At 42.5% G+C, this 23,222-nt stretch overlaps 1 protein-coding gene across 8 annotated transcripts in view; it reads left to right on the forward strand.

Annotated features, from left to right (window-relative positions):
* Positions 1 to 23,222, forward strand: part of fgd4a (FYVE, RhoGEF and PH domain containing 4a) — a 107,493-nt gene that overhangs the window by 59,021 nt on the left and 25,250 nt on the right. For 6 of the 8 annotated variants that reach the window (XM_020481059.2, XM_020481063.2, XM_020481060.2 and 3 more), the window contains exons 2-4: positions 4,572 to 4,655; positions 18,118 to 18,252; positions 19,141 to 19,324. In XM_020481059.2, the coding sequence (XP_020336648.1) occupies positions 4,572 to 4,655; positions 18,118 to 18,252; positions 19,141 to 19,324 (403 nt within the window). Of the gene's footprint in view, positions 1 to 4,571; positions 4,656 to 11,995; positions 12,013 to 12,506; positions 12,690 to 18,117; positions 18,253 to 19,140; positions 19,325 to 23,222 lie in introns of those variants that run through there. The other 2 variants (XM_031822999.1, XM_020481066.2) reach the window with 2 other exon arrangements.

A 23,222-nucleotide genomic window follows, 5' to 3' on the forward strand; every position in this document is an offset into this window, starting at 1 on the left:
GATCTGGTACTGGTACTCTCTGTATTTAGCTCCACATTGATCTGGTACTGGTACTCCCTGTATTTAGCTCCACATTGATCTGGTACTCCCTGTATTTAGCTCCACATTGATCTGGCACTGGTACTCTCTGTATTTAGCTCCACATTGATCTGGTACTGGTACTCTCTGTATTTAGCTCCACATTGACCTGGTACTGGTACTCCCTGTATTTAGCTCCACATTGATCTGGTACTGGTTCTCTCTGTATTTAGCTCCACATTGATCTGGTACTGGTACTCTGTATTTAGCTCCACATTGACCTGGTACTGGTACTCTCTGTATTTAGCTCCACATTGATCTGGTACTCCCTGTATTTAGCTCCACATTGATCTGGCACTGGTACTCTCTGTATTTAGCTCCACATTGATCTGGTACTGGTACTCTCTGTATTTAGCTCCACATTGACCTGGTACTGGTACTCCCTGTATTTAGCTCCACATTGACCTGGTACTGGTACTCCCTGTATTTAGCTCCACATTGACCTGGTACTGGTACTCCCTGTATTTAGCTCCACATTGATCTGGTACTCTCTGTATTTAGCTCTATTCTTGTGTATTTTATTTCTCTTGTGTTACTATTTTTATTATCTTTTAAAAAAAACTCTGCATTGTTGGGAAAGGCTTGTAAGCAAGCATTTCATGGAAAAGTCTCCACCTGTTATATTCGGCGCATGTGACAAATAACATTTGATTCGATTTGACACACACTGCAGTAGAAGGTTAACACCACAGCTCTCAGGTGGTTGGCAGGTCATTTGCCCTGAAGGACATGATTGTTGTTATTTTTCCATACAAAACAAAACATAGCCCTGATTCAAACATCCACACCATATGCTAGGCACAGTAACGGTGTCAGACACCTTCATCAGAGCTTTGTATAGTCACTCGTTTTTTCTTTCATAACATCTCTCATCACTCCTAATCGACAATGAATATCATTGTCACCTCTGTGTCGCCTGTCGTCTGACTGAATGGCTGTCATTGACAGTGTTCGTCCCCGTGCCCCATAACTGACCTATGGCTCCCATCACTCCTCAGGCCTGTCCAATCACTGGGCTGCACTGGACTGAGTGCGCCCGATCACAGCTCTGTTGTCCTGTGTTAGAACGTGATGAAGAACGGGTTGCGCAATCAGGAACAAGGAACTGAAAAAACAAAGTGCAGTGTCTCTGTCCCCAGCCTTCCAACGGGTGTGTTTTCACGGCTGCTATGGCAACACAGGTCATGTGCTGGTGTGGGATGGAGGGGTTCATAGTTGGCTGTATCGTGCTATGGGTTGAATGTCTGGTGGGTCAATAATTGTTTGCATAAGCTGCTTGTCTGTCTGTCTGTCTGTGTCTGTCTGTCTGTCTGTCTGTCTGTCTGTCTGTCTGTCTGTCTGTCTGTCTGTCTGTCTGTCTGTCTGTCTGTCTGTCTGAGGTGTATGTTAACTTCCAACTTCAACTGTACGTACGGAAGTTTACATACACCTTAGCCAAATACATTTAAACAATGGGAAATGTCAGAATAATAGTAGGGTGATTTATTTCAGCTTTTATTTCTTTCATCACATTCCCAGTGGCTCAGAAGTCTACATACACTCAATAAGAATTTGGTAGCATTGCCTTTAAATTGTTTAACTTGGGTCAAACATTTCAGGTAGCCTTCCACAAGCTTCGAACAATAAGTTGGGTGAATTTTGGCCCATTCCTCCTAACAGACCTGGTTTAACTGAGTTAGGTTTGTAGGCCTCCTTGCTCGCACACGCTTTTTCAGTTCTATAGGATTGAGGTCAGGGCATTGTGATGGCCACTCCAATACCTTGACTTTGTTGTCCTTAAGCCATTTTGCCACAACTTTGGAAGTATGCTTAGGGTTATAGTCCATTTGGAACACCCATTTGCGACCAAGCTATAACTTCCTGACTGATGTCTTGAGATGTTGCTTCAATATATCCACATATTTTTCCTTCCTCATGATGCCATCTATTTTGTGAAGTTTACCAGACCCTCCTGCAGCAAAGCACCCCCACAACATGATGCTGCCACCCCTATGCTTCATGGTTGGGATGGTGTTCTTCGGCTTGCAATCCTCATCCTTTTTCCTCCAAACAGAACGATGATCATTATGGCCAAACAGTTATATTTTTGTTTCATCAGACCAGAGTACATTTCTCCATGTGCAGTTGCAAACCATAGTCGGGCTTTTTTTATGGTGGTTTTGGAGCAGTGGCTTCTTCCTTGCTGAGCGGCCTTTCAGGTTCTGTCAATATAGGACTTGTTTCCTTTTGGATATAGATACTTGTGAAGTTGCTAGAGGAAACAGGTACACAAGGTCCTTTGCTGTTGTTCTGGGATTGATTTGCACTTTTCGCACCAAAGTATGTTCATCTCTAGGAGACAGAACGTGTCTCCTTCCTGAGCGGTATGACGTCTCTGTGGTCCCATGGTGTTTATACTTGCGTACTATTGTTTGTACAGATGAACGTGGTACCTTCAGGCGTTTGGAAATGGCTCCCAAGGATGAACCAGACTTGTGGGGGTCTACAATTTCTTTCTGAGGTCTTGGCTGATTTCTTTTGATTTTCCCATGATGTCAAGCAAAGAGGCACTGAGTTTGAAGGTAGGCCTTGAAATACATCCACAGGTACACCTCCAATTGCCAAAACTATAGTTTGTCAACAAGAATTTTGTGGAGTGGTTGAAAAATGAGTTTTAATGACTTCCGACTTCAACTGCATGAATGTACTGCTACTGTACTGCTCACTGTCTTGGATAGGAAACACGCTTTCTGCAATCTATACTAAAGTGTGTGTGTGTGTGTGTGTGTGTGTGTGTGTGTGTGTGTGTGTGTGTGTGTGTGTGTGTGTGTGTGTGTGTGTGTGTGTGTGTGAACAGCTGGAAAGCCTGGCATCAGGAGTCCAGATGGTGGGTGTTGAAAGCCCTCTTTAATCCCTGCAGCCGGATATCATACCCTCACACCACACACACACACACCCACCCCCCTCCATGGCCCCACAGTAAGCATGTACTCTATTCCCCTAAATACTCAATACTCACTTTCACTTTGGCAGTTTCCTCTGTACTGTAACATCGAGAATGTCTGGTTGATGTTAGTATTGGACTTCAGCATCCTGACTGTTACTGTCGTAATGGCAAACATTAGAATGTGGCTGCTGTTTGTGTTGAAATTGAAGAAAGATCGGAACATTTTGCGTGTGTGTGTATACAGTGCCTTCAGAAAGTATTCAGACCCCTTGACTTTTTACGTTACTCCTTATTCTAAAATGTATTAAATATTTTTGATTGATTAAATATTTTTTCTCATGGTCTGAGAGTTTTGACAAACTCCAAGCGGGATTTCATGTGCCTTTTATTGAGGGGTGGCTTCCGTCTGGCAACTAACATAAAGGCTTGATTGGTGGAGTGCTGCAGAGATGGTTATCCTTCTGGAAGTTTCTCTCATCTCCAAAGAGGAACTCTGGAGCTCTGTCAGAGTGACTATCGGGTTCTTGGTCACCTCGCTGACCAAGACCCTTCTCCCCCGATTCCTCAGTTTGGCCGGGCGGCTAGCTCTAGGAAGAGTCTTGGTGGTTCCAAACTTCTTCCATTTAAGAATAAAAGAGGCCACTGTGTAATTGGGGACATTCAATGGTGCAGAAATGTTTTGGTACCCTTCCCCAGATGTGTGCCTCGACACAATCCTATCTTTTGCTCTGACATGCACTGTCAACTGTGGGACTTTTTAATATATACAGGTGTGTGCCTTTCCAAATCATGTCCGATCAATTGAATTTAGCACAGGTAGACTCCAATCAAGTTGTAGAAACATCTCAAGGATGATCAATGGAAACAGGATGCACCTGAGCTCAATTTTGAGTCTCATAGCAAAGGGTCTGAATACTTATGTAAATAAGCTATTTCAGTTTTTAATAAAAACCTGTTTTCCCTTTTGTCATTATGGGGTTTTATGGTGTAGATTGATGTGGATTTTTATTTATTTAATCCATTTTAGAGTAAGGCTGTAACGTAACAAAATGTGGAAAAAGTCCAAGGGTCTGAATACTTTCCGAATGCACTGTATGTGTGTGGGCCTATCATGGTATTAATAGCATGGCTGTTTCCTCTTTAATGTTTTATGTGCATATGAAATGGCTCTGGTGAGTGTCTTAGCTCTCCCTAGTGAGGATGCCCTACATATCACATTCTAACTAATTAGAATTAAATCTCTGAGGGATGGAATATAATTTTATTTCCAAACAAATAAAATAATAACTCTCCCCTCATGTGAACCAGAGGATCAGAATTGCTCAAAATATGCATATAGCAGCCGTTTAAAATCCTGCAAAAGCTACACAAGAGATTCCAGAATTCGATCCTCTCTCTCTCTCTCCTATTCAATAAATCATTGAGCTCTATAAACTACTTCAGGCTGGTTCCTCTTGCCCCTGTTCTTTCCATGTTGGGTGAATGTTTGGGTCATGGTGTGTCTTACAGTACGTTACAGTAAACTTGATATATTAGCATTTGGTAACATTTGGACTTGTCATTGCAGAAAAGAAAGGCAAGCCCAGCTGTTTCCATTCCAAGAACACTGATGAGGAGGCCTGTGTCGGGGTGAAGATCGAACACGCTAAAGGTCAACTTGATCCCTTTCTCACTCTCAATATCACAATCTCCTCTTTTAATATTGCTATCTCTTATCTCCCCTCTCTCCTACTATTAGTTTCTGTTCATTAGCTACTGTAGTCTACTGTACTAAAAGAGGAGTATTTAACCTTTGTGAAATGACAGGCCCTACGGTGCTGTGTAGATGTGAGCATGGTGTACTGCTCATTGTGCTGTGCTTTCCTTTTCTAAAAGCGTTCTCCTTCCTTCCCCCAGCCCGAGGTGATAACACTGTCAATGCTTCTCAGTTTAACCAAGTGTAGTCGTGTGATGTTAAGCCAATGCTGCGTTTGAGCACGGGTATGTGGGACAGAGTGTATGTCTGTTTTCTCTCTGTTTAGCGCAGAGAGAAAATGAAAGTAACAGAATGAAAGGGTGTCAACGAGGAATGTGGTCCCATCCAGATTAGATGAGCAGTGCAGAGGGAAGGGGAATGCATGCTGGACTGTAGAAATACTCCCCTTGGCAGCACACAGGTTCACAGAAAATGTGTGCGTGTGTGTGTTGTGTGTGGGTGTGGCTTAAAGCAGTAATTATGTATGAGTCTCTCCCTTCTGTGCCACACTTTCTCTGTATTTTGCTTTCTACCGTCCTCCCTCTCTTCTCATCTGCCAGTCTTCTTACCCCCGTTCTCTCTATGTTCGTCTGTCCTTTCCTTCTATTCATTGTATTTCTATTTCTTCCTCTGTGTTTATCTGCTGCCCCCCCCCCCCTTGAATGCATGTCCTGTCATATGCCACCCCCCCTTCACTCTCTTTCTCCTTCCCTCCCTCCCTCTATCCCTCTCTTCCAGTTTTCCCCATTGATCAGCCTCAGAGGGGGTAGCCTATAATCTAAAATTGGACTATGAACTAGTGGGTGAGGGGAGTGTTCATCTGATGAAGGTCTGGGTGGTTCAACAGACCTTACTGTAAATCCTCCTGTCTGTCTGTCGGTCGGTCAGTCGGTCAGTCGGTCATCTGGTCTCTGGGAGTTCAGTCTGGAACTGCTACTCAAACACTGGGTTTAACCCTCCTTTTCACTACAAGGTGATTCCATGCCAGCATAGTCTGAAAATATTTTGGGTATCTCTGATTGTTCTGGCAATTCTCACATAGTTACTTCATTTGGAGGAAGGATGTTTCAAATGCTTTTTACATTTGTATAACAAATACTTTTTACATTTGTATAACAAATCATGATGAAAGTGGCAATTTTAGGCCCTTTTTAGACCTGTACATGCCTCCTATAAGACCTTATGATCCGTGAACCTTACATTCCACAGACAACATTTTGGTGTCATTATACTCCTTATAATGTTCTCTCAAATATGGAGTATGTCTAGATTCTGAAATACACATTTTCACATACAGTAAAAAATATGAATATCTCAAAACTACCCTTTTGGATATTGATTATTTTTAGACATATTGTTTGGCACAATATACTCTTCAAACTGATCAAATATCCAGAGTGGCAGAGTGGGCTCTCTGGTACTTTTAAAGGCCAGGTAGCAGATAATGCACATGGTTGCAGGTTTTTAGACACTCGTTTTGTTGAGGGTCTTGAGGTCCTAAACATTGTTAACCTTGTGTCTCCTTGGTAATAATATAGTAGCTACCACAGTATTGACGCTATGCATTAAGAAAGCATGCAATGAGATAGCTGCAGAGAGGAATACCTACTAGTCAGACTGGTTAATAAAGGGATGGAAGGAAATGACTGCCATACCCTCCATTCCCCAACAGCTGATGTCACAGGGTGTGTGTGTGTGTGTGTTAGAATAGAATACTGGCTTCCTGTGTTATACAGTAGGTTCTGTCATGAGCTGACTGTTAGAATCTGAGAACCTGTACATCTGCGTTACACTGTTGCGAGAAATTCTGCAAGACACGGTGACAGACACACAGACAGATAGCCGACTATGCGGAAGCTCCACTCACAGTTCTCTGCACAGACTTCTGTGAAACGTAAGAAAGATAGATCTAAACTATCTCGAACAACTTTTAGATCTCTTTACTTCTGTTTATACTTTCCATTTAACCTTTTTCTGCAGGCTAAATCAGGGTCACACAGAGTGTTTCTTGGTAGTCTTAAATGTAACAGTATAGCTTCCATCCCTCTCCTCGCCCCTACCTGGGCTCGAACCAGGTACCCTCTGCACACATCAACTACTGCCTCCCACAAAGCATCATTACCCATCGCTCCACAAAAGCCACAGCCCTTGCAGAGCAAAGGGAACAACTACTTCAAGGTATTCAAGGAAGCATTCAGACCCCTTGGCTTTTTCCAAATTTCGTTACGTTAAAACCTTATTCTAAAATTTATCAAATTGTTTTTTATCCTCATCAATCTACGAACAATAGTCCATAATGATCAAGCAAAAACAGGTTTGTAAATTGTTTTGCAAATGTATAAACATTTAAATATCAAATGTACATAAGTATTCAGACCTTTTACTCAGTACTTTGTTGAAGCACCTTTGGCAGCGATCACAGCCTCGGGTCTTCTTGGGTATGAAACTACAAGCTTGGCACATCTGTATTGTTTTCTGCAGATCCTCTCAAGCTCTGTCAGGTTGGATGGGGACACATCTGTATTGTTTTCTGCAGATCCTCTCAAGCTCTGTCAGGTTGGATGGGGACACATCTGTATTGTTTTCTGCAGATCCTCTCAAGCTCTGTCAGGTTGGATGGGGAGTGTCGCTGCACAGCTGTTTTCAGGTCTGTCCAGAGATGTTTGATCGGGTTCAAGTCCGGGCTCTTGCTGGGCCACTCAAGATTATTCAGAGACTTGTCCCAAAGCCACTCTTGCGTTGTCTTGGCTGTGTGCTTAGGGTCGTTGTTCATCAAAGATTTCTCTGTATTTTCCTCCATTTATCTTTCCCACGATCCTGGCTAGTCTCCCAGTCCCTGCCGCTGAAAAACATCCCCACACCAGTCTTCACTGTAGGAATGGTGCCAGGTTTCCTCCAGACGTGACTCTTGGCATTCAGGCCAAAGAGTTCCATTTTGGTTTCATCAGACCAGAGAATCTTGTTTATATAAGAATATAAGAATAATAGAGGCTACTGTGTTCTTGGGGACCTTCAATGCTGCAGAATTTTTGCTGGTACCCTTCCCCAGATCTGTGCCTCAACATAGTCCTGTCTCGGAGCTCTACGGACAATTCCTTCGACCTCATGGCTTGGTTTTTGCTCTGACATTGTCAAATGTGGGACTTTATGTAGACAGGTGTGTTCCTTTCCGAATCATGTCCAATCAATTGAATTTAGCACAGGTAGACTCCAATCAAGTTATAGAAACATCTCAAGGATGATCAATAGAAACAAGATGCATCTGTGCTAAATTTTGAGTCTCATAGCAAAGGGTCTGAATACTTATGTGAATAAGCTATTTCCGTTTTTTGCTTTGTCATAATGGGGTATTGTGTGTAGATTGATGAGGGAAATGTTTTATTTAATCCATTTTAGAATAAAGCTGTAACGTATTCTTCCTTTTTTCTACGTGGAAAAGAGGAAGAATACTTTCCGAATGCACTGTATGCAACCTCACACACACATAATTATGGCCTTAAAAACATAAGACCATGTCAGTACCATGTCAGATATAGAGTTGAAATGTATTCAATTTTGAGTTTGCATCCCAATAATACACTTCATATACATCACAGAAGACTGAAATATAACAAAACTGTTTGACATAGAAACACAATTTTTTCTACGTTAAAAGAAAAGGTTTTATTTATTTTGAAATTAGGAAAAATATGAATAACATTCCACACCTGAGGCCACTATAGGGCGGTTTGGTCATTTGACTGCAGGAAAGTTAGTATTGTTTTTTTGTTGGTTGCTCATGGGTAGTATGACACTAACATTTACTTTGGACTTCATACTGGTTTTGGCTGGGGGGAAATGGGAGTGTAGCTAAAGGAGGTGTTTGTAGATGTTTGTATGGGGAGGTGAACAGACAGAAAGCTACAGGAGGCTGTTATAGAGTGGTTATCCAGGTGTTAAATATGGAGTGTTCAGGAGAGTAGTAGGGCAGTGGGTGGCCAGTGTTGGGGAAGTGTTGCATCTTCTTGTCTAAGAAATACTAAAGAAAACAATTGTTCTTTACAACATAAGCTCTTCTTTGTTCAAGTTAACCGGAGCCGCACAAGTATAGTGCATTGAGCTGGAATCTCCCTGTCTTAAAAACCTCTTGGCGCACCGATCCCTTTAGCGGGATCATTTTCGTCAACATCCGGTGAATTGCAGAGCGCTAAATTCAAATTAAATTACTAAAAATATTACATTTTCATGAAATCACAAGTGCAATATACCAAAACACAGTTTAGCTTGTTGTTAATCCACCTGGCGTGTCAGATTTCAAAAAGGCTTGACGTGAAAGCAAACCATGCGATTATGTGAGGACAGCTCTCAGCAGACAAAACATTTCAAACAGCTAGCAGCAAAGTAGATTGGTCACGAAAGTCAGAAAAGCAATCAAATTAATCGCTTACCTTTGATGATCTTCGTATGTTTGCACTCACAAGACTCCTAGTTATACAATTTTATTTTGTTTTGTTCGATAAAGATTCTCTTTATATCCAAAAACCTCCATTTGGTTGGCACATTTTGTTTAGTAATCCACAGGCTCGTGCGGTCACGACGGGCAGACGAAAATTCAAAATATTATCCATAAAGTTCGTAGAAACATGTCAAATGTTTTTTATAATCAATCCTCAGGTTGTTTTTACAAGAAATAATCTATAATATTTCAACCGGACGGTAGCCTTTTCAATAGAAGAGAGAAAGAAAAGGTCTCACTCCAGTGGCACGCGCATGCAGAAATCTGAGGACTTCTAGCTATCCACTGACACGATGTGATCATTCTCGCTAATTTTTCAGAATAAAAGCCTTAAACTATGTCTAAAGACTCTTCACACCTTGTGGAAGCCATGGGGAAAGGAATCTGGTTGATATCGCTTTAAATGGAGGATAGGCTTGCTATGGAAAAGAGGAGTTTCAGAAAAACAGCACTTCCTGGATGGATTTTCCTCAGGTTTTCGCCTGCAATATCAGTTCTGTTAGACAATATGTTGACCGTTTTGGAAACTTTAGAGTGTTTTCTATCCTAATCTGCCAATTATATGCATATTCTAGCTTCTGGGCCTGAGAAATAGGCAGTTTACTTTGGGCATGTTTTTCATCCAAACATCAAAATACTAGCCTCAAGAGGTTTTAAACTCCTGTGCGGGGGCTGCACGTCCCTCAAGTGGTCACTTGGCTCCACGTTTTACCATCATGCATTTTCACTCTATCATTTGGACTGAGTGCACTGAGCACCTTGGACCTGTTTTCATAGTTCCTTTCTGTTCACCCTTTTCTCTCTGTTTGTTAAAAATGACCTTGTCATCCTTCTCTGTTTCTAGGAGTACTGTCTACCTAGTTTGAGTTTCCTGTCTACCAACAGCTCTGCAGGAGACAGACCATGTTTTAGTGGTGTAGCCCTGTAGTTTAACAAAGCTAGTTACGGATCTGTCTTTGAGTCCAGAGCTTTCCTAAACGGTAGTTTCACTGTTTTGACACTGTTCTCGACTAACCCATTAGACCGTGGGTACAGTGGGCTGGATGTGACACGCTCGAACCAGTACAATTTAGAAGAATCACTGAAAGCTGAACTGTGAGGCGTTGTCCGTACGCACAATCTCTTCGACCCCATGGCGAGCAAAGAATTATCTCCTTACTAGCAGTAGTGTCCTTCAGCAAAGCTCTCTGTGTAATGAGAGTAATAGTCAGTCGAACATTGTTCTCTCCCTCCAAGAGAACAGGGATCTATTCCTACTTTGCCCCATGGTCTCAATACCTATTTTTCTTCAACCCACATTGTCTCTTTGCTCTGTATTTCTGATTGTCTGCTCTATATCAGTATTCACCTTGGGCCAAAATGACACTGCGTTTGCACGTCGTTTTGATTTCTCCATCCCTAGATGGCCCTTGTGTATTTTGATCAGCATGTTTTTCTGCAACCCACTTGGGATCACAATTCTTGAACTCTTAAACAGAATTCCGCCAGGTACAGATCACTCATCCCTGTATTGACCATAAGGGTATATCATAGCTTGTGCAGACAAGCCGTATGTTATGGCTTGAATCGCCGTTTGCAAACACTCATCTTCTGCAGTAGCATGTGAAATAACTGTCCACATTTCATCTGAGACTGGGCAGCTCTTTCTGATAAGGTTTACATGTATGGTCTCGTCCTGCTCGTATATTTGGTTTGGTCTAAAGCTCTGGACAATGTGTCTGCCACTAACAATTCTTTCCCTGGCCTGTACTCGAGTTGCAAGTCATATTTCTGAAGTTTTAGAAACAGTCTCTGTACCCTTGGTGGTGTGTACGCCAGATCTTTGCAATAGTAACCAAAAGGTTTATGTTTTGGCCCACACTGTTTTACCATAGATAAACACATGGAATATCTTATATGCATATGACAGTTACATTGCCTCTTTCTCAATCTGAGCATAGTTAGTTACACTCAGAAGTTGCCAGAGCCATGGAGGCATGTAAATGGGCGCCATCTAGTGGCATACTGCTGTAACACTGCACCTAAACCTCCTTTAGAGGCATCTGCTGAGATTTTAGTTTTGAGCTTTTCATCCTAGAACCTCAGTACTGGAGCATGCATGATTAATACCTTGAGCTGCTCAAACTCTTTCTGGTGATTACTGTTCCAACATATCCCACTCTCCAACTGCGAGTTCCCCAAGTGGTCACGTGGCTTCCGATACAATATGCCACAGGAAGCTACTCTCACAAACTACTTTGTGAAAAATTATATGTAAATCTGAAATGTCATTGCCTATAATGGCACAAGGCGAGACCCAGATGCAGACACAGGAGGCAGATGGTTGGACTCTTTGATATTTATTGATCTAAAACGGGGTAAGAAAGAGGCAAAAGGTCAAAACCAGTTCAGATTCCAGGAGGTACAGAGTGGCAGACAGGCTCGAGGTCAAGGCAGGCAAAATGGCAGGCAGGTACAGAGTCCAGAAACAGGCAAGGGTCAAAACCAGGAGGACTAGCAAAAAGAGAATAGAAAAAGAAAGCTCATGGAAAAAAACCACACTGGTTGACTTGGACATACAAGACAAACTGGCACAGAGAGACAGGAAACAAAGAGATAAATACACTGGGGAAAACGAGCAACACCTGGAGTGGGTGGAGACCATCACAAGGACAGGTGAAACAGATCAGGGTGTGACAATTGACTACAAATTGCAAGAATCGATAACTTTGGGATCGTATGTTTGTGAAATTTAGCCTATTAAACACAAAAACAATATTTCAAGTGAAAATGATGCAGGTCTGTTGCTGAAAAAGAAAGGAACTTATTGCCTACTTCACCAATATTTTATTTTAGCAAAAAATGTAGTGTGTAGTTCCAGTAGTTAGCTACAATGCTACATGGCAAAAAAAGTAATTAACTACTGAAAACACTACCTTGATTTGAACTTAGTTCAATTAAAAACTAAGCTACTACATGTAACTTAGTTCACTACTCCCCAACACTGTGGGTGGCTAACTTTCTGTGTCTTTCTCTTTCTAGTCTCAGTCCTTGTTCTGTGTGTGTAGACAGCCTGAGGAAGAAAGAGACTGAAAATTCTATAACATTTTATTGAATTACACATCCTTTTAGAGCCAATTTACCCTTCCCCTTATCGCTGCGACGATAGTGCTATGGTGAAGTGTGCTGGTGTGTGTTTGCACGTGTGTTTGTGCGCTATGCACTCTGTCTGTGTCTTATATCCCTCTAGTTGTTTTGAGAGAGAGAGAAGGGGGGTGGAGGGAGGGAAGAAGTAGTCTTCCCCTTATTGGTGAGTCTCTCCGCTGAGCTGAGTCACTTAGCTCTGAGCTGCAGTGCCTGCCTGCCTGGGAAGATTGCATGTTACTGCCAGACTTTCCCTACTACTCCTACGGGAGGCTTGAGCTACCTTGTCTGCCCTGTAAGGATTTCCTACTACTCTGTAGAAGAGGCTTTGGGTGAGTTTATTCTCAGGTTATGTCAGTGATTCAGTTTATCCCCGCCTCTCATATTTTTCTCTGTTTTCTTAGATGAATGTGCTATTGTGGTTGGTATACCATATATTTCTGGAGTTAGACTATTCCCACAACTGTCGCCCTTTGCAGTGAAAGTATTAGATAATGATATCAAGTCACAGTATTTCATAATTGCAGGCAGGAGTCCAAAGATAATTTATGGATTGTGGGATATATTCACTCATATGTTGTGGATGTATTCACTTTAAAATCGGAATTGCTTCCATTATTCCTGTGTGCACTCACACAACCCTGCTCATAACTGGAAATCTTTGAGAATTACCACCCATTTTGAATCTGAGGCAGATTTGATTATAAATACTGTTAGATATGCAGTGGGGTGTCCCCTTGGGACACAGGGCTCTGGTTTATTTTAGGTTAGAAGTAAAAACAGTAACTTAGACCAGGGTTTGCAGCTATAGTCTGAAGCACAGGCACTCCCCTCTCTGGGTGGTGGCTGGGTGCAGAAAGACAGGTGTGCCTATTGTTTTTACTCACAGCTCTGACTTGAGTGTCGGGACACACATGTTGTCTCAGGATTAGTGAGAGAGGGATTAGAGAGCGAGAGAGAGAGAGCAGTATCAATGGTTTTTTGTAACAAAGGCATTATACTCTTATGTGACACTCCAAACCGATCTAGCATGCATCGGGCAGAAAATTGATTAAAACGTTACGAATTGCCGGTTCACAATTTTTTTGTGCTATGGATCCGCTTAGTTGTCTACATACACCCTAGACATATACATCAATTACACACACACACACACACACACAAAGAGTCAGCTCAGACAGATCTAGCTCAGATGCCCAGCTCATGAGCTCCATCAGCAGCAGATTTGAATTTAAAATAGAAAATGAACGTGTTTATGCAACCTATGTTAGTGCATCGAATCACATCGCACTGAATTGCATCGAATCGTTTCAAACTAAAACGTATCGTTCCTGTGTCGTATTGTAGCCCATGTATCTAGACGAGTATCAAATCATCTTGAAATGGAAAGATGCACATCCCTAATTATACCACAAATTAGATAGCTTTTTCAAACGTCCGCTTCACAACAAGATCTATTCCTAGAGGCATCGTGGTTGGTCGATCCTGTTATTTTCTCTCTCTCAGTGAGGTAAAGGATGTGGATACGCTGCTCTTATCTCTGATTAGAGGGAGAGTTGTTTTGTTAGATTGATACATTCCTTCATCCTCTCTGAGCCCGGTTGTATTGGTAAACATGCATTCTTGTGTATCTGTGTCGGCAAGGACAGGGAGCCGTCGTCTCAACGGAGGAGATATCTTTAGTAACACCAGCAGCACACTGGAGGCTTTAACACACAGACCCTGACCTGAGGTAAACTTTTTTCTTCTTGAACGGATCTTCTTCACCCTTCCTCTCTCCGGATGTCATGAAAGATTAAGAGGACCGAGTATTTTGGCCTATTTTCAGCTCTCTGCACCATGGCAAGACTCCTCAGCCTTCCAATATGGTGATAGAGTTCAGTACTGGGGAGAATATCTTTCATGTGTCATTATAATTGTTTTTGTTAGATGCTAGATGCACGTCTTTGATCATTTTCATTGGATCATTCTTGAGGATTAACTTATGACTGTCTTGAGTGAAATTAATGCCATGATTTCCACCAGAGTTGGTCTAAAATCCTTTGGAAACAAGCGAATGCCCACGAGCTTGTTCTCCCTGCCTGCTCAATAGTAAAATATTTTGTAGTGTTGAGAAGGTTCGGGCCAGTTGCCATGGTAGCAGGTCTCCTACAGTGTAAATCAAGGACAGAGCCTCAGGTGGGATTGTGTTTATCGGAGTTCTGTATTCACTATTAACTATTGGAATCAGCTGCGAATGTTCAATATTTGCTCACTTTCCAGTTTCTACAGAATCCTGTTTGGCCTTCTACCCCAGGCTCGGAAGCTCACCTGGCAAACATCCATATTCACGTAGTCTAACTGATGTGGGCTAATGTGGTTTTAAATTGGAATCAGAAGACAGACTTTCATATAAAAGAGAAGAGTAAAGGATTTTAATTATTGGAGTTGTGTGATTTGGAAATTGCAAAAACTTTGGCTTGGTTTGGTCTTGTGCCGTCCTGTTGTGGTGTGTGTGTCAGGTTTGGGGTCAATTTAGTTTCAATTCAGGAAATTAGATTCCACATTAAATGTTTACTGTAGTCAATCTATTAAACAATAATTGAGAATGGATGCTCTATTCTAAAATATTGAATTGCAATTTCAATTTACTTTCTGAATTGAAACTGAATTGTGTGTGTGTGCATGTGTGTGTCTTCTTAGAGAGAACATACTCAGACTTGTTAAATAAAGGTTGTTTGAATGGGCCCATCTCCCACGAGGCTGTCATACCATAACCTGACCATGTTTACATCAGCAACAGACAACTAAGCCCCCTCCCTGGTGGAATGAAATGGCTTGAATGCTCAAACCCCAGCACTCGGTTCTGCCACCTCTGGTCTCTTCACCATCCCACCCCTGTCAGCTCAGTCCAGTTAAAGCTCTTCTCTGTCCTGGCACCTAAATGGTGGAATGTAGTAAAGTAAAAGTAGTCAAAAATATAAATACTAATGTACAGACACCCCCAAAAATTACTTAAGTAGTACTTTCAAATATTTTTACTTAGGTACTTTACACCACCTAAAAAAAATGTATCTCGGAATTAACCCAGAAAGGGGCCCTTTGTGCTGCCTAACATCTTAATATCCACATGCTTTGGCTTAGCAGGGCGCTTGCTGCTAATTTGCATGGGTATCTGTGGCGGGCCACTTTTAACGATAGGGTGTGTGAGTGTGAACGAGGAGTAGCTGACCCAGAGACAACAGCGCGAAGTAGCTATGCTGGAAAATGTGAGGGCCTGAGGTCCATACACTCCACTCCATTGATGTTTACTTGGTGATTTACAGCAGAATGACTGGGTGTTTAACATCTTAATAACAACCTTCATTGTTTACAATAGAGGGTTTTCCTGACTCTCTCTACAATCACTAACATGGCAACTTGACGTGGAGACTTGATTGTAACCAAAAATGGGTCATATGGCGCAAAACATGTTTGAAATGTCCCCTGTTAAAGGGATTGCAGATGACGTCAAGCATGTAAGCAGCCGAGTTCTTAAGGCCAGCTCCAAAATTATCCACGAAACTTGGGCCGTGTTTAGAAAGTCACTCCAGCAGACCGTGGGGCTTTCCTAGTCAAATCAGTACTAGACCATTTGTTGTAAAAGCCTTGTCTGTAACTGAAGCAGAGCTATACAAAGAGTGTAGCCTTTCCTGCAGTGGAATGTTACTCTTTTTTTTTCTCTCAGCATTTCACAATTAATAAACACAATTTATTATTTTTACACAAAATCTGCTGTTTCTATATCGCTTTTGTTATATGTCAGTCTTCTGTGATGTACATAAAGTGTAATTTTTTGGAGATTGCGTGTACTACCGCATTTCAATGTTCCGTCGAACTAGGACAGAATTTCACTTCCATGATCTTTCGGTGAACTCGTTGTCGTTTTCTCTGTAGATTACCATGGAGAAAAAATTGCTTGCATCGAAAATTTCTTGCATCATCACGTGCAGTAATGCAGGCTCTGCAGCACTAGGAATAGACAGACTCTCAGAGACAATGGACAATGTTACACATTTGATTACACTGTATAGCTGCTGAGTGAAGGGTCGTAAGAGTGCTCACTCGACCGACACACGTGAGTTCTTCTTATACCTCAGTGTAGTTAAGTCATGTTTTTACATGACTGCCCTTAATGGAGACTTCCCAGAATGATGAAGCTCTTTGTGGAAACTCTCTATAAAGTAACAATACCACCTGCTTGGCCTTAGCAGCAACACAGTGCCATGTAGTGTTACCTTAATGGGGATGGCTGTGCAATTGTAGAGACTTGACTGTGGAGTGTTTCTGACTATAGACTTGGTGTAAACAGTCTGACAGAATTGGTTAAACACACTGGAGTGAAGATGGACCATCTGTCACACCCTGATCTGTTTCACCTGTCTTTGTGCTTGTCTCCACCCCCCTCCAGGTGTCGCCCATCTTCCCTTTTATCCCCTGTGCATTTATACCTGTGTTCTCTGTTTGTCTGTGGCCAGTTCCACTTGTCTCGTTAAGCCTACTAGCGTGTTTTTTTGTTTTCCTTAAGCGCCTGTTTTCTAGTTTTCCCAGTTTTTATCATTCTGCCTGCACGGGGCCTGTCTGCCGTTCTCTACCTTACGGACTCTGCCCTGGACTACCTACCTCTGCCTGCCCTTTCCTTTCCTTCGCCTGCCCCCTGTTTATATAGTAAACGTCCGTTATTCGAACTGTCTGCATCTGGGTCTTCTCCTGAGCCGTGATACCATCTGTTACCAGATGGTTAGACCAGGCTCAGTGCTGTTGACAATCATCTGGATCATTAGCATGATAATGAACTACGTGGAGACTTTAATGTTCAGCCATGGGCAGGGGTGAAAGTAGATTTAATTTCTTCCCAGTACAGGACCTCATATTCTTGCGCGTACACCAACTAATCATAGAATGACATAGAATCCCTATGGATTCAATAAGGATATCTGTGGGCCTAGTCGGGAAAGATTTATCATGTAACTTTTTTAAATGTATGACCTTTTTTTATTGTGGCATAAACACAACCGGTCATGATGTGGTCATCTGATTGTCAAACAATCACTTCTTTCCTGGGCTACCTGCTCCCGTTCATCTACTGGCAACATGTTCCAGCCTCCGAACACCATGGTGAATGCTAAGAGACATCTGCTATACAAAACACCACACAGTGTAATTAGACCAGGATTTATGCCTCCACTGCTGTTCCCGTGCGTCTCAGTGTCAGCCACTCGTCTCGGCCATGGCAGTGTTCTTCTTGAACCATATCGCATTGTTTTCAAGGTCATTCGCACATTTTCCATGCCTCTGACATGCGGTAATGATAAATTGTGGTGTAGTTAGCCTACACTTTTCTTGACATTTTGTTTTAATTATTGTGATAGGCTGATGATTTACTGGTACGGCGTACCCCCACTATTTATTTTGCCGGGACGGTGTACCGGACCGGCTTACTTTCCCCCCTGGCCATTGGCCAAATGAATAGTAGAAGATGGAGTGTATTACACTCGCTTCAAGCCAGTGGCTGTGGGTGGGTGATATTCTGTGAGTGGTATATGTTCTGTCTGTGGTGCAACATGGATGTGAATCACAAAAAAACAGGATATATGGTATGGAAGTGAGGAGGTCCTCTTTCAAAATAAGTACAACAGAGGCATGGTAAACGTCATATGATCCCAGCTCTATCACTACCGCAGCCAACTGAGTGATGTGGAGAATCTCACCATTCCTCTTTGCGCTCTCTCTCTCTTTCAGCTCTAAGCAGTAGCCCCAACAGTGCAAGGGTCAGTCGGACAGGTCTGTGTGGGAAGAGTCCAAGTGAGAAGAGCAGGGGGGGTGTCAATGGAAGAAGTTCGGACAGCAGGCCCTCACTGCAGCCCAAACCACAAGGTACAGATAATATTGCTGTCTAATATTACTGGTCATCTCTACCGCCTCTGATCTGACAGACTCACTAGACACAAACGCTTCATTTGTAAATGATGTCTGAGTGTTGGAGTGCGCTATCCATAAGTTTTAAAAAATTATCTAAAATTGTGCCATCTGGTTTGCTTAATATAAGGAATTTGAAATTATTTATACTTTTGATACTTAAGTATATTTAAAACCAAAAACTTTTTGACTTTTACTCAAGTAGTATTTTACTATGTGACTTTCACTTTTACTTGAGTCATTTTCTATTAAGGTATCTTTACTTTTACTCAAGTATGACAATTGGTTACTTTTTCCACCACTGCTGAAAACATGTATGACAAAACAACTCATGCCACAAGGAAGAGACAGTTATGTAACCAGACAGTGTGTGACACAGTGGTGAAACCTTGCCTTTAGTGGTGTTGCATTCCTGTTTTATTTGAACACAGTGAATCATTCTCCAGAGATAAAAAAGGAAGCTCCTAACCCTCTACATTACAACAGCCCATTGACCATCCCCTCTATGGGTTATAGAATAGTTCATGCCATAAGAGGATACTGCTAGTCCACAGAATGGCTATATTTCAATCTAAATCTGGGTGATGAATGTTGTGCTTAAAGTAGCCGTGTTTTGCAAGCTTATAGGCATGGGTCGCAGACACTCTGGGAATGAGACTAGCTTTTAGTAACCTGTGCTGCCACCTTGTGTTTCAAGAACACCAAACTCCACAAAACACAGTCAACATTCCGTAAAAGGCTGGTAGAGGCTCGTGTAGTCACAGAAAGCCTCCTAGAGTGGCCATGCCAACATGACCTCCGACCTCTCTAGCCCTGACAACTGACCTTTTCAAATCATCCCTTCAGTGCCTCCGAAGCCAGCCCACCTCCAGAGCCCGGTGACGAAGTCCGCCGCCCACCCGCTGGGGCGTGTGGAGAGAGCACTCCTCAGAGCCACCATGGAGGAGAGAAGAGGAGGGGCGATGATGGCGAAGAGCCGGGAGAAACCCTCCAAAGTCTTGAACCTCATCAACCACTTCGAGGAGAACAGGTAGAGCAGTGGGGAAAAGTAGAATACAAACTGAGAAAATTATAAATTAGACCCAATCTGAGATACAGCGCTTACTCAAATGTGTGATGCAAATATTGCTGGTGTGTGTTCTTGCTTTAGTGAATTTTGAGAGATTGTACTAACTGCTGCGAGAGCGAGAGATTCGACATGGGTACTTCCATTTACTAAAATAAGTACCTTGATCAGGCAGACATGAGTGCAGTAATCAAGTGTGACGTTAATAAACCTTGCATGCAAAAGTTTCCTAATATCTCCTACTATTTAGAAGATGAACTAAAAAGCGGAAGTCACTTTCAGCCCGGTTCATTGATATCTCTTCAGAGGAACGCTTTAGACAGAGAGAGCACTAGAGATCAGCGTGTGTATCACAAGCCAAAGCATTAGTGGAGGATGAAAAGAGATTTGGACAAAGCGGAAAATCTGCTCCCTCAGTTGCGCGAGAGAGCTCACTGCTGTAGGATGAAGTCTGGACGAAAGAGGTAGGATTTTATTACACCAAGTTTCTCATGTTTTGATTCCTGTCTCAGATGATGTTATATTGTGTCCTCAATCAAAAGGTTTGGCTGTGTGAATCAGTCTATTGTTTTTGTCATCTCATTTTGTCAGAGATGAATAAGTTACCACAAGGCCAAGCATTTTATAGCAACACAAGTATTTTAGTTATCTATTGTGCCATCGGTTCACCTCTGTCTTCATCTGTTTTCCTATGACTTTAATAAGTTTCTGTTGTCATTCCCGCTTGGTTACAAGTTTGAGTGGTGATTTTAGCAACATGCGAGGAGGCCCATTGGCGAGAGACTGAGAGGGAGAAACAATGGTGCCCTTGTGTGAACCACTCATACAGTGGAGTCCAACAGCATTACCCGCTCAGTCCATTATTGCCAACCCAGGCCTCTACAGACCAACTCAGGTCTCTGGAGCTACAGACTCACCCTCCGAGTGCGTTTGGTTTAGTTTGGCAGAAGAAGGGCAGCCTCTAAGGAACAGAATTAGCCTAGTAATAATCTGCTTCACATGCAGTGTTTCTTAGTAGAGGGAACCTGGAAACCCAACAGATGATGATATTAATGTAGCAATAAAGCCTACCTCTAAATACTATTAATATACGACTGTATGCATTTTTTTAATACTGAGGCGCATTAAGGTGATTCAGCCTTTCTGTAAACTTCTTGGAAAGTTAACTGAACGTTTCTATCGATCAAAGATTAAAGCCAAGTTCATGAGGAGGATTTGTGAAACGTATTGCCTCAGTGTTTTGCTCAAGTGTTTCCATGGCCTACACTAACCAACCACAACAGTCCTCTGTGCTTTGTATAGACTAGTGGGGCAGCTGTTTGTTCACCCGCACCCGCCTGCGAACGCTATAACCAATCCGCAACCTCACGGCTATATGTGACAAAGTGAAAATCTGAGGCTCGCACCTGACCCTAACCTGCTAATATAGAAAATGTGCTATAAGCTACAGTCAGAGACAGCGTACAGATTTTTTTACAGGGGGTGCAGGATTTTTTTGTTGTTGCCTGATTTAGATATTTCTGATAAGATTTTAGTTTGGCTTGGATGCATATTTTATGTGGTTGAACTACTATCAGTTTTTGTGATACTGATAAAGACAGCACCTCTACAGATGGTATGAAACTACGCATTGGCATTCTCTCAAGATGCTGAAAGAAATCATATTTCTCCACTCCTGTTACAAAGTCACATTTATTCATACATTTGATGTATAATTTCACTGCAAGAAATGCTTAAGTCTGCAGGAGTTAATATTACTGCTATGTGAGATGTTATAGACCTACAGTCAGTGTCCAGATTTCACTTTCCATTTGAAGTCCCCATCCTGTGACTGTCATATTTGTATCGCCTCACAAAAGTGTTGTGTTCGAGGCCACCTAAAGTGAGACCGATTTAAGACCAAGACTGGAGAAAATTGAATCTGGGTCAAGACCAAGACCGGGAGGGGGACAGTGGGTTTGTGACCGAGTCAAGACCGGGAAGGGGACAGTGGGTCTGTGGCCGAGTCAAGACCGGGAGGGGGACAGTGGGTCCCTGGCCGAGTCAAGACCGGGAGGGGGACAGTGGGTCCGTGACCGAGTCAAGACCGAGACTGGAATTTTGTCAAATCACCATCATAATAAGAGTTCAAAATGTCCAGTATTTCTGTGTTCATATTTCAGAACAACATATGGATTCTTCAGGCATTCAGAATGGTAAAAAATGCATGCTGAGGTAAAATAGAGCCACTTTACAAATTATTACTAACCCAAACATAGTGGGGAACAATGAGGGACTTCTACAATTATTTTATTATGTTCAATGATGTTCTGATTTAATATTTTCAGTTTTGTTGGAAATGAAATGGTTAACACTGAAGAGAAAAAATGATCAAATCAGGATTTTTCTTTGGTTGTCTCTGGGGAGATAAATAATTTAGCTAGCTAAATCGGCCATTGGCTAGGCCATCAGAAGCTAGATAGAAGGCATATATATACTATGTCACTGTATTTGGGGAACGTTTTGGAGTGACAGTGGTATCAACCAATCGCATTTTGACTTGTAATGGTTGATTCCACTGTCATTACAAAACTGTTTTTACAAAAAAAACATATGGAAACTTCTGCCTTCTCAAAGGCCAACAGGTCACTGCGCAATCGGGAGCAGTGGTTTTCCCACGTTCTAGCTAGCTATCTTTTTTGGAGGCTGGTTTGCAACGGCTGCAGCAGGTGTTATCGAAGGGGATGTTGTTGCTAATTTGTTAGCTTCTCCCTTTTCAAGAATAACTTTCAACAAGAAGTTAACATTTTACCGCAGTGGCCTAAATCAGGGTCACACAGAGTGATTCTTGGTAGTTTTAGACAAATCTACTTTGAAAGAAAAGTTTACACCTCACAATTTTAAAAAAGACACCTACCTGTACCATGTCAGATATAGAGTTGAAATACACTGCTCAAAAAAATAAAGGGAACACTAAAATAACACAACCTAGATCTGAATGAATGAAATATTCTTATTAAATACTTTTTTCTATACATAGTTGAATGTGCTGACAACAAAATCACACAAAAATGATCAATGGAAATCCAATTTATCAACCCATGGAGGTCTGGATTTGGAGTCACATTCAAAATTAAAGTGGAAAACCACACTACAGGCTGATCCAACTTTGATGTAATGTCCTCCCAAACCTGGACTAAAGCATCCACCAACTCCTGGACAGTCTGTGGTGCAACGTGGCGTTGGTGGATGGAGTGAGACATGATGTCCCAGATGTGCTCAATTGGATTCAGGTCTGGGGAACGGGCAGGCCAGTCCATAGCATCAATGCCTTCCTCTTGCAGGAACTGCTGACACACTCCAGCCATATGAGGTCTAGCATTGTCTTGCATTAGGAGGAACCCAGGGCCAACCGCACCAGCATATGGTCTTACAAGGGGTCTGAGCATCTCATCTCGGTACCTAATGGCAGTCAGGCTACCTCTGGCGAGTACATGGAGGGCTGTGCAGCCCCCCAAAGAAATGCCACCCCACCCCACACCATGACTGACCCACCGCCAAACCGGTCATGCTGGAGGATGTTGCAGGCAGCAGAACGTTCTCCACGGCGTCTCCAGACTGTCACATGTGCTCAGTGTGAACCTGATTTCATCTGTGAAGAGCACAGGGCGCCAGTGGCGAATTTGCCAATCTTGGTGTTCTCTGGCAAATGAAAAACGTCCTGCACGGTGTTGGGCTGTAAGCACAACCCCCACCTGTGGACGTCGGGCCCTCATACCACCCTCATGGAGTCTGTTTCTGACCGTTTGAGCAGACACATGCACATTTGTGGCCTGCTGGAGGTCATTTTGCAGGGCTCTGGCAGTGCTCCTCCTTGCACAAA

This window comes from Oncorhynchus kisutch, linkage group LG4 (genome assembly GCF_002021735.2).
Source record: "Oncorhynchus kisutch isolate 150728-3 linkage group LG4, Okis_V2, whole genome shotgun sequence".
In the NCBI taxonomy this organism is placed as follows: domain Eukaryota; kingdom Metazoa; phylum Chordata; class Actinopteri; order Salmoniformes; family Salmonidae; genus Oncorhynchus; species Oncorhynchus kisutch.